Source organism: Pteropus alecto, unplaced genomic scaffold (assembly GCF_000325575.1).
Source record: "Pteropus alecto unplaced genomic scaffold, ASM32557v1 scaffold338, whole genome shotgun sequence".
Classification (NCBI taxonomy): domain Eukaryota; kingdom Metazoa; phylum Chordata; class Mammalia; order Chiroptera; family Pteropodidae; genus Pteropus; species Pteropus alecto.
The window spans coordinates 64,159-76,498 of NW_006441995.1; the positions used below are offsets into that span (position 1 = coordinate 64,159).

Consider the following 12,340-nt stretch of genomic DNA (forward strand, 5'->3'; position numbering starts at 1 on the left):
AATTGAACAAGCCAAGAGGGATTGGAAATACTCGGGTCGGAAGATGGATTGCAATTTTAAACAGGGTATTAAGGGAAAGCCTCACTTGGAAAGTGAGCTTTAAGCAAAGGCAATAAAAGAGGCAAAGGAATGTGCTTGCAAATTTCTTGGAGAAGAGAGCATAGATAGGGAACAGCCAGTGCGAAGACCCTGGGGCGAAGCATATCATATTTATTCAAGCGACAACAAGAAAGACATATTCCAAGAATGGAATGAGCAAAGGGGAGAGTGGGAGATCAGCTAGAGGTGATACTGAGCAGAGTTGTGATATGACCTTTTAAAATGACACACTGATGTGTGGAGACTAAACCATAGGGGGTTGATGGTAGAAGCTTAGAGACTTGTTAAGAGATATGGTAGTGACCAGATTCAAAATAGATTCTCACACTGATAGTAGATAGATTCTGGCACTGGAACCAACAGAATTAGGAGGCTGTTGAAATGGTTAAAGAATAATCAGAGTCTAAATTGGAATCGGGTGAGTAATGTTGGAGACGAGGAGACAGATTAAAGAAATAAAGATGAAGTCTTGCAGAGCTAAGATAAATAAGTATATGCCTAAATTCTCCCATCTAGCTTTCTTTGCGGAAGGGTTGATTGGTTGGTTGCTTGCTTGCTTTGCTTTAAAAAAAAAAAATCTTTTTTTTTTTTTTTGGTTTTTGATCCTTTATTTAGGAAAGAGAACCCTTATGGTCTGGAAATCTACATCAGGAGTTGGATTAATTAAAAAGATAGTAAAAGATTATAGTAAAATCAAACAAATCTGAGTTTGAATCCCTAGTCTGTTTACCAGCCTTGGGAAGTTATTTGAGTTCTCGTGCCTTAGTTTCTTTGTGAAATGGAGAAATAATACCCACTTCATAGTTTGCTGTGACGATTAAATGAAAGACTGCATATAAGGTCCTTAGCTGCTGCCTGAGCATAGCAGTAAGTAAACCCAGTTATTTGGGTCAACAAAATTTCTCACATCCATTTGGAAGGCTACTTCACTTATACTTTTTGCATTAATAGTGTTAGTCTGACCCTGTTAATGTAGATTATTTTTTCTTCAGAATTTAATATCACTGCTTTACTTTGTATCCGGAATGCAGCACTAGCAATTTGATGCTCAACCAGCCAAATGTGGTTAAATTAATAGATATTTATTAATTTGTCCAGCACTGATAGCTTTTAACATGGAGTGTAACTGCTGTATGTCCTTCCACATTCACGTACACAGATGTAAATAAAAAAAGACATTTTTACAGCAAAGCAGTGTGGAAACAAGTCAAGATTAAGGGATGGTTGCTGTCTTCTGGGCAATTACAAGTCAAGTTGAGAAAAAACAATACACAATAAGAGAAGCTCATAGCAAAAGATGGCAGCTAGCAGATGATGTGTAGTTCAGGTAGTGAGTGCTATAGGAGGCCAGAGGGAGGGAACCACTTGTGCCAAAGTGACCTGAAGCTTCCCAGGTACAGAAGGCTTCCTAAGGTAAAACCACCACTGGATGTGGACAATCATCCTCCTTCTCATCAAAAGCAGAGGCTCTGAGAAAAGAAAGAAGGATCTGGGAGTGGTCCAATCAGAGACCAGATTGTTGAAATTAACTTCAAATACATATGTGTGAAGTGAAAAGAGATGTGTGAGAAGTAGTGAGCTTTGTTTTTATGTTGGTTATTACCTGAGAGAGAGGTAGGGAGGGAAGCTGATAGTGTACATCATATGTGTGGAATTACACACGATGTAGACTGGTTAGTTGGTGGGGGGCAGCGGGGGAGAGGTGGATTCAGTGATGCAGGATGAGGGACTGCTGTTGTAGAGGATTCCTAGTGGGCCTGTGGGAGCCAGGGCCCCCACAGTGTACTGGATCATCATTCCAGAGAGTTTTGTGTGCAGTTGTTCAGACAGGTGGCTAACAGCTCTGCCAGGATTAGGGTAGAACAGGCCACACCTGCTTTACATAGAGATCTGATGACAGTAGCCCTGAGCTGAGTTTTTCTTGCATCTTCACCCAGCAGTCTTTCCCTGCAGGCCCCAAGCCAGGCACACATCTGGCAAAGAAATCGACTTTATTTATTTATTTTGGAAGATAAAAACTATGTGACCAACCCATACCAGAACAGGTCTGATTGGCCTTTGAGATGAGTGTGTGGAAGGAGCTGGGAAGAAACGGCCAATAGTGAGGTCATTAGTGGGCAGAAAGAGGACAACTGCATTTTATCCGTGGTCATTAAATGCCTGTCCTGATCCCCCCATCTTCCCCACTTCCGCTTCCAGACAGAAGATGGCCATGAAAATGCTATTGAACTAATTTGTGGATCAGCTCTTCCATGGCTCTTAAACTGCTTGAAATTCCAGACCCTACCCTGGTTCGCAGACTGGAGACTCCAAAGTTTAGAGTATACTGATATCCCCAAGGGAACTTGTTCAAAGTGCAAAATTCCGGAGTTTCTGATCCAAGAAGTCTTGCCTTGAACCTGGGAATCTGATTTAATACCCTCAGGCAAACACATTTCCTCCAATTTTTTTAACCAATTAAGCAATACAGTTTACATTATAATCCTGGGTATATCTGAAACAGAAATTTCACAAAAGTATATTTCCCCGTACTAAAAAATTTCCTATTCTTTCAGAGCAGTGCTGGTCAAACTTAATTTCATGACTCATCAATGAATCTCTCTACCTGCAGCTCCCAAAACTCAGCTCTGATAGAGCCTTTTTGAGATTCTTCCAGGCATATTTCTTTGCTCTGTAGCTTTTATTCATTCATTCATGTATTCATTCAGCAAAGATTTATTGAGTGTCATCCTAGAGATGAGGATTACAAGCAATGAACCTAACAGGCAAAGACCCTGCTCTCATAGGGCCTATATACTGAACTTTATTCTCCAAATCCTAACTTCCATGGTTTTTCCATTGCTCCTCCCACACCCTAGGGGTGAGCAAGACTTACAGAAATCAAGGGGAGTGGAGCTGAGGAGGTCATTGAGGACCTGCTTTGGTTTTGCTCTTTTTTGCTTTTTTCAGTTTTGCCTATCTAGCAAAAAAAAAAAAGAAAAAAGAAAAACAAGAAACAAAGAGCTGTCAGGGTCTAGTGCTTTCTCTTTCTGATTTATGGGAAAAGGAAGGAAAACTCATCTCAGATGGCAGAATCTGTTTGTAGCTTCACAGAAAGGAAGCACGGGTTGTTACTACTTAAAACAAGCTAGCAAAAGCAAACATGAAGTGAGCCCCCACCCTTAAAAAAATACACAAAAAACGGTAGGTGTGAGCAGCAGGCTTGCTTACCCTTCAACTATAATTTGTTTATGTATGCTTAAAGAGCAATTTTAAGAGTCAAAGTTTTGTTTATAATTAAGATTACTTTGCAGTTTTAAGTTAAATTTGAGTGTAGGTGATGTTCCAAGAAATAAATATGTTAAGTAAGAGGGGCTGTCTATCCTGGAAAGATCTAACGCATGGAAGACTCTCCCATAAGCCACTCTTACCAAAGGAGTTTAAGGGGTGCAGGCAGTGATGAGGTGATGGGAGTGGACAGCTGGGTTTGCACCCGAGGAATGAGTGGAAATGGTGGTGGCTGAGGGTGACGACTAGCAGGTTTGCGAGTCTGGCCGCTTTTCCCTTTCATGGCTCAGAAGTATGTTTCACTGCTTCCAGGTAGTTGAAGACTGGAGGCCTTAGGCTGGATAATTATTTCCCTTACTGTGCGGGCTGGTGCGCAGCCCCAGGGGGTTTAGAAGAGGCAAGTGGAGGAAAACCTGTTCTGGACTTTCTCATCCGCTCTAGGCAAGCAGACCAGGCAGCAGTGTCGTCAGGAATCCAGGAAACAGATGGTTGATGTTTTGAGAAATATGGCAAGTAAAATTAGATTAAGCACATCACAGGCCTTGGATACCATCCGCCAGAGCAGCTATGTGAAGACAGACTTCTGCCCCATCTGCTTGGACAGCAGCCAGTTTCAGGCTGCGGCACCCCCACCCAGGGGCCCTAGAGTCACTGTCGCCCTGTGGTCAACTGAGTAGAGCCCCAGGTATCTGGCTGCTGGCTGAGGCTGTGCATTTTCTTGGCCACTGCTCCTTCCATCTGGCAGCCGACACATTGGTAGCTATCGGCATCTTTGTTTTGCGCCCTCTCCCTTCACCCTTCCCTCCCAGCCCTGATTGATTTCTTTTTTTCCATAGCAAGTCAGGTTTAATTCTCTCCTTTCCCAAACTTAAAGATCATCACCTACTCAAAACAGGGAGAACATAGAATCTTGGCGAATCCTGGGGTAGAAAGAAGGCACAGTTTGGAGTCAGACCTGGGTTTGAATTCCCACTCTGCCACCAGCTAGTTGTGTGACCTTGTTCCTTTTGTCATAGTTGCTTCTTCTGAAGTCCCTTCCCCCACCTCAAAACCTACTCCTGTTCTGACAGAGGACATTTCCTTCGTGCCCTGGTCTTTTGTCTCCAGCCTCTTCTCCCCAAATGCCAACAGTACCATGCCATCCTTTGCAGATATTGTATCCCCACCTGCAGTGCCCTCTGCCACCTGGCCAGGCTTCAGACACTCACTTCTTGTGGCTCTGTGCCCTCGCTTTGGGATATGGGCTTTGGAACATGCAGAACAGAACCACGTTTGCCGCTTGGGCTCTGCCACCTAATGGTTGCTATCACCTTGGTGAGGTTCTTTACCCTCACTGAGACAAGTTGCCTCAAATATAAAGTGGGATAATACTACTTAGTACACAGAGTCGCTGCAAAGACTAGTGTCGGCATGGTTTAATAAATGCCTGAGACTTTTAGGGCTTTCAGTAAATGGCAGTTTAAAATGTTAGCTTATGTTTTTGTTTATTAGTTCATCTCCCAGTGAGGCCATTGGGTTCCACCCAGCTCCCAGCACTAGTGCATTAATTAGGCACCCAAGAATGTTTGCTGAATTGGAGCCATAGGCAACCTTTGCCATTTTCCAAATGAGGAAACTGGTGTCCTAAGAGGCCAAGAGTGATGCCTTCGTATAAAATAAAGCCAGCATTCTTCTCTCGGCTGTCAGTCATTCCTCTGTGAAATACCAACTGAGTGAGCACTTTTTAATATTCATTGCTAGGCTCTGACCTAGGCACTGATTTTGTAGTAGTTAACTGTTTAACCAGCTCACATAAATACAGATATAGCACATTCATAGTTGGCGTGAAGGGAGAGTAGACGGTATAATGGATTTAGCAAAGACTTTTTGAATGTCTGTTCTGTGCCAAGCATTGTGCTAGGTGCTGGATGTGCAGATTTGGCCTGGGGGCGGGCGGGGGGGCGGGCTATGTTGATGAGCTGGGAATGCTCCTCTGAGGAAGTGACTTTTGAGACTGAGAAGGCCCTAAATCTGCAATCCAAAAGTCTGAGAACCAGGAGAGCTGATGGTGTGAGTTCCAGCCCCAGGTCTGCAGGCAGGAGGAGACCCAGCCGCTCCTCAGAGAAGGGAGTGAACCAGTTTTCCCTTAATCAGAGTTTTGTTTTAATCAGCCCCTGGATGGGATGAGACCCGCCCACTTTGGGGGAGGCAGTCTGTTTTCCTCTTTCTCCTGATAGAAATGTTAATCTCATCCTAAACACCCTCACAGACACACCCAGAATAGTGTTTAACCAGCTACCTTCACATCCCTTGACCCAGCCTAGCTAACACATAAAATTAACCATCACAGTGGGGAGAAGATTGCCCTAGAATTGGTGTAGAAGATCTGTTGGAATTAGAGACTGGGAAGGCAAGTTCGAGTTTATCTAACCACTCTTTCAATGTTTCTTTGGTGCCTACTTGTTTCCGTCTTGATCATTGTCCTGATCTTGTGCGTCATTCTACATATTCATATGTAAACATGTAATACTTGTCAGATAGCTATGTAGAGATTGCTTTTATAAGACTAAGAAAATTGCTCTTCTCGTACCTACCTTTTTCTCCCTCTAGTTGATTGTGAACACAGCTGCTTGAGTGATCCTTTTGAAACTTGAGCTCCAGATGCTGTTATTTCTCTAGAGGCTCTTAAGCACATTCAGAGTCAAAATTGAAGACCTACCTCATCCAGACTTAGAAAGCACTGCGTGACCTCATTCCCTTCCACCCGCTAACTCCGTTTTTCTGCACTGGACTCCTTGCTGTACCTCAAAACACACATGCCGTTCCCTGTACGTGGAACAGCTCACAGAAACTCACAGGGCTGGCTGCCTGGCTTTGTTCAAGCCTCTGCTCAGGGATTGCCGTCTCTGTGAGGCCTTTCCTGCCGTTCTGTTCAGACTTGGAACACCCGCCCTCTACTCCTCATCCTGTCTTTTACCCTGCTTAATTTTTCTGCATAACACTAATCAGTTTATGTGATGTAATAATTTTCTTATGTGTATGGTCTATTTTAATTTACTCATTTGTGTGTGTGTGTGTGATTATGTTTCCTCCCACTGGAATATAAACTCCATGAGTATTTTGTCTGCCTTGTTTATTGCTCAACCTAAACTGACCCGGGTACCACAGTAGGTGCTCAGTACGTGTTTGTTGAATTAATAAATGAGAGTACCTTTTTAACATTACGCTTTGAGGTAAATTGACTTTTGAGTGCTTTCTGTAAACCTGAAAGAAGGAAGAAGCTTCATTTGCCTTTTAAATAAGGTCACTACTTGATAAATCCTCCACTGAAACCACTTCAGAACGAAAGGAGGCATTCCATGATCAGAGGCATCACGGCATCTTAGGCATCATATGAGGTCTGAGGACAGGTGGGGACCTGCTCTGAATCATCCTTCGTATAGTCCTTGCCGAAGATTGGCGGGAGGTGAAGGAAAAGTTTTCTTGGTTTTCCCTTTTCTCTTTTGCTGGAAAAGCGTGGTGCTTACTTTGGGGTACGTAGACGGTGAGTCAACAGAAAAACAATTGCAGGATGAGTAATTCAATTTGTGTTAAATGCCTGTCATAAGCTAACTGTTGTGTATCCTTTATGCACATGAAGAGTTGATAGACTTGACAGGGTAAGAGAAAACTTTTCTCTCTCTCGCAAAGGTGTTTCATGGGACTCCCTTCCAGACGAGCTGCTCTTAGGGGTCTTTTCCTGTCTGTGCCTCCCTGAGCTCCTCAAGGTCTCCAGCGTCTGTAAGAGGTGGTATCACCTGGCGTAAGTATTTCTCACCCCACGTGATGTTTACAGGGGAAGTGAGGGAGAGGAGGGTTATTTTTTCATTCATTTGGGTCTGGGGAAACTAAAAACCAAGAAAAATATAGTAGCACAAAGCAAACTAAGTAGCTTCACGATTTTATTAATAATTAGTGTCTTATCTCAGAGTGGAAGGGCGGGGTTGCCAGCCAGGAGGTGACAACTTAGCCCCTTTCTCAAAACTAATTAGTGTCTTATCTCAGAGTGGAAGGGAGGGGTTGCCAGGAGGTGACAACTTAGCCCCTTTCTCAAAACCTGTTTTCCTCGTATTCGCTGTGGCTCATGTCTCTTTGGCGCTGACTCCGCACGCAGAGTGTAGGGGTTCCAGGGGTGCGTGAGGCACAGCGGTCCCTCGCGCCAGGCAGGCTGGGCAGCAAGTGCAGTGGGAGTGAGGACGGGCTGTGGCGACACACTGAGTGTGCACCCAGCCCCTGCCACCGAGGCTCCGCGTGACCTGAGTGAGGTGCTTGACACTTCTGAGCCTCATCTCCCGCAGATAACATGGGGATGATGGTACCTACAGGACAGGGCAGTTAGGAGGACGAAATACGAAGACGCCACCAGCGCAGTGCCTGACTCTCGCAGGTGTTCGGCACATGGCAGCCAACAGTTGTTGGTGTTCTGTTGGTTTTTTGGGCCTCACCTTTCGGGTATGGACAGTGAGCTGTATGCGGAAAGTCTTGGTCAGCTAGAAAGGCAGTAACAGGCCAGAAGCAGGGGGAAAGGCTTTGTTTATCCATTTGAATGTTTTGGTTTTTTTTCCATCTTCACTCCTCCTCCCCTTCCAGCCTGCGGCCATCTATCTCTCTCCTCCCTCCACATTTCTAGGAATCTCATTGTAAGACAGCAGTAGCCCCTTCTCTTCCATTCAGGGACGTGCTGGAAATAGGACACGTTGGTTTTTACAGAAGAGCCACCGAGAGGTTTGCATACCTGCAATGCTGGAGCAGGTGGCGGCTGACGGTCACTCATCCTCACCCAAGCGTCCGCATTTTGATTTTCTTTTTCTGCGAGCTGTCCTCTTCATGCAGAGTCTATTAATCTTCATCTCAGATGTCAGAAAAGTAATAGCTGACAATTTATTAAGCACCTGTTGTGTGCCAGGCACTGCAGTCCTGCCTTCTTAATAGTAGAGGTCAAATACCACATTGACAATTTCTTTCTCTGGAATTATTTTAAAGCCGTTGCCAGTGGTCTGCTTATTTCAAGCAGTATTAAAAAAGAAAATTCTAGTAGGCATTTAAAATGTTCCCTCATGTGCTTGATCTTATGTTTCCTTTTCTGTTAAGTTGAATTAATCTGTGAACATTAAAGTTCCTTTATTGTGTGTTCAGTCCATTTTGGTACCTCCTTTTTGCTTTAGAAACACTATCTAAAATCCAAGCAATACTTTTCCCTTTTCCTTTCCAATTAGTTCATATGTATACATATATTTCTCTGCATGTATGTACAGATATATTTTTTTAAAGCTTAAAAGGGAATATAAAACAGCTGAACTATGACTTTTTCCTAGTAGATGTCTAGTAGCTATAACTCATTAAAAAATAGTTCTGACTTTCCTTCTCTTAGTTATATTTTTATGTTATTTAGGGTAATCGTGGTAAACTGTTCATGCTTAAAAATGGCAAGTGGGACCATCTGGGCCATTCTGAACCTACTCACCTAGTCAATAATCAGTTAGGCAATTTCAACAAACACGTTTAAAGCTATCAAATTGAATTGAATTGTATTCTGAGTCCAGATCATTGCATTGCTAATGACAGCACTGAACCATCTAAATTAGAAATATGTATAAAGACATATTCATAGCTAATTTACAGCCAACTTAAAGAAACAAAGGTTTTTTTCAAAATTTGCTTCAAGTCGGTTTATTGGCCGTGTCTTCCTTGTCGCTAATGGTATCGGGAGCCTCTGGTGTCAAGCATCCCCGACGTACCTAACGGAGCACCTCCTCTCTTCCAGGTTCGACGAGTCTCTATGGCAGACCTTAGACCTCACAGGTAAAAACCTGCACCCAGACGTGATTGGGCGGTTGCTGTCTCGAGGGGTGATTGCCTTCTGCTGCCCACGATCATTTGTGGACCAACCATTAGTTGAACATTTCAGGTAAAAAAGAAAAATCCCCAGAAAAACTCTTTCTAAATCTTGAGGTGAAAAACAGAGCCTCCTATTGCCTGTGACTGGTCATCAGTGCAGTGTGAAACATTAATTGCCTATTTTGCCATGGGGCCTTTGTGTTGAAACATGACACAGGTTTCAGAGACACACTAACAGGGTTACTGCTGGGCTACCTGAAGACTTTGGGTGATCCAGAGACTTCCATATTTCCTCCAGGTACCTCAATATTAGCATATCTAACATTGAACTTAGCCCCAATTTACAACTTGCTCTTCTGTTATCTCCTCTGTTTTAGTAAATGCCACTGCCACCTACTCCCTCATCCTCACCAGGAGTCATAGGCATAACCTCCTCGTCACATCCAGCTCATTCTCATGATCCCCACTAATTAATTTCTAATTGGACTATATTGGTAGCAACATCTTGACTTGGCAAAAATCCTCTTGAATTTTAAAATGAATGAGGATGGGAATTAGCTACGAGCGACATGTTTTATGACCAAAACGATAGCAAATGCTCAAACTGCATTTAGTGTCATGTTGTGATTGGCTGTGCATTTGGGAAGGAGGAAGGGTGGGATCTGATCCGGATGTGCCCTGCAAGCCTCCTTACAGAGCCTCTTCTGTGTTCAGTCCTTTTCGTGTACAGCACATGGACCTGTCGAACTCAGTCATCGATATGTCTACCCTCCATGGCATTCTGTCTCTGTGCTCCAAGTTGCAGAATCTAAGCCTGGAAGGTCTCCAGCTTTCGGACCCCATTGTCAAGTGAGTGGCAGCCAGGGGCATGTCACAAAGGCAGTTGTTTTTACGTGTTAGTTTTGTTCCCTGAGTGTAACTGGGGTGCCTTTCTGTCCCTATCCAGAGGGACTCAGAAAATATCCAGTGTGGTGTTTCAGCTTCTGCAGACTTTTCAGGATTCATCTAGGCAACCAAAGTATACCTGCTAACCGTGTGCCAGGCCTTGTGCTTGGTTCTAGAGATGCAAGAATGAATAGAGGCATGGCCCTGCCTCATTCATGGGAGAGACAGATAATTACAGTGCAGCGTGTTTGTTAAATATGTTGGCGAATATGTGGCAACATGCAGAGACCTAATGAAATTTAGGGAGGGCCACCTTCTCAGAGGAGGTGACTCTTAAGCTAAGTATTAAAGCAATGCTGGTTAGATCTCCACGCGATAGGGCAAAGCAAACAGTCTAGGTACAGCTGCCTGTGTGGTTCTAAACTTGTGAGTAGTGGGGAATTGCTGGAGCCTAGGGTTCAGTGAGGGCAGTGATAAGAGATGAGGACAGTCAAGGACCTGGTCATAAGGGGCCCCTGCCATACTATGAGATGTCCGGACTGCGCTGTAGGAAGCGTGGAGTGAAGGCAGTGGTTCTGAGAATGGAAGGAACATGGCAGAGTCGAAATTTAGAAAATTAACTCACTTGGCACCTTGGAAGGTCAATCGGACATAGAGGAAACTATATTAGGACATTGTGTTCATTCGGGTGAGAAATGATGAAACCAGATGAGAAAAATAGAATAATAATAGCAACTAACATTTATTGAGTACTTCCTTTGTGCCAGATTATGAAATTCCTTAAAGGTATTCCCATGTAATTCTCACAACCCCATGAAATATGTTCTTATTGTTCCCTTTTTACAGATGGAAACTGAGGCACAGGCTGAATAACATGTCCAAGGTCACACATTTACTAGGTGGCAGAACCAAGATTTGAACTTGACAATATTGTGTAATTCCAGAACTTTTGCTCTTAATCACTAAGTTTCAATAACACAAGACATTTGGGAATGTAGAGAAGGCAAATTTGAGAGACATTAATTGAAAGAACCTGGTAATAACTTTATAAGTAGAAGCTTGCTTACAAGTTAATTCTATTTATAGGTAAAATGGAAATATGTGTATTGCATTGCTTTTTTTAAAATTTAAAAAGGACATTGGTAAATGTTTCTTGTGTACTTCATGCCAGGCACTATGCTAAGCCCTTTTTTAAATTATAACATTTAATTTTAACAAGTCTACAAAATAAGGTACTGATATTACCATTTCACAGATGAGTAAACTAAGGCAGAGCATCCAGCTAGGTTCGTACAGATAGTAAGACGTGAGTTTAAACTCACTTCTGACTTGAAGGCCTATCTGCTTAACTACTTCGCTAGCCTGCTATCCTCAGAATGCTTGTTGATCGAATAAGAGTGTCTTAGTGGTATTCTGCTGACTTTTTTCTCCTTTTCCAGTGATCTTGCACAGAACTCAAATTTAGTGCGACTAAACCTTTCTGGGTGCTCTGGATTCTCTGAATCTGCCCTGAAGACTTTGCTGAGCAGCTGTTCCAGGTAGGAAAGATTCGAGACTTTATTTTAAAGCTTTTGTTTCAAATGTACAGTTATCTCTCACATCTGAATAGAATTGGGAAGTTTCTTAAGCTATTTCTCACTCCGACCTCTTGATTTGGATAATGCAGTAATATTCTTTGCCCTCTATAAACTTTTTGTCCAAACGCAGGAGCCAAATCAATTAAGTTTGCAAAGGATACTTGTGTAGTGATTCCTTTTCATTGTTACTGTTAAAATAAGGAAAAGGTAGTAATATGTTTATCAACAGTGTAGTTGAGAGAAATTGATTATACCTGACTCTACAGTCAGGTTTTTACCCTTATAATATCTGTATACCTAACTTAATAGTTTTTGATTAAATTTGGTACATTGCAAATATACATCATGAATTTGGATGATTCCATTCAAAACACCTTTTATATTGTGTCCTAATGTTAGTGTATACAGACTGCAGAGGTACAGTTATTACCAAGTGAGAGGAGGACACAGTTCACAGACTACACAGCACTGTGTGTTTGGGCGGGGTGTGTGTGCGTGCGTGTGTGCGTGTGTGCGTGTGTGTGTGTGTGTGTGTGCATGCGCATCCGGGCTTTTTAATATCCCTTCGTCTCCACATATATCTCATAGCATTGTACCTATGACTCCTTAATGTTCTGATGCAAGTAGATTGCCTTTCGATAAGAATGTTATCAAAG

General features: G+C 43.0%; 1 protein-coding gene across 1 annotated transcript in view; it reads left to right on the forward strand.

The window, feature by feature from the left end:
* The window catches only part of SKP2 (S-phase kinase associated protein 2), a 26,069-nt gene that overhangs the window by 2,274 nt on the left and 11,455 nt on the right, over window positions 1–12,340 (forward strand). Inside the window, exons 3-6 of the mRNA XM_006919484.3 lie at window positions 7,036–7,147; window positions 9,149–9,292; window positions 9,937–10,071; window positions 11,547–11,645. Of these exons, the coding sequence (XP_006919546.1) occupies window positions 7,036–7,147; window positions 9,149–9,292; window positions 9,937–10,071; window positions 11,547–11,645 (490 nt within the window). The remainder of the gene's footprint in view (window positions 1–7,035; window positions 7,148–9,148; window positions 9,293–9,936; window positions 10,072–11,546; window positions 11,646–12,340) is intronic.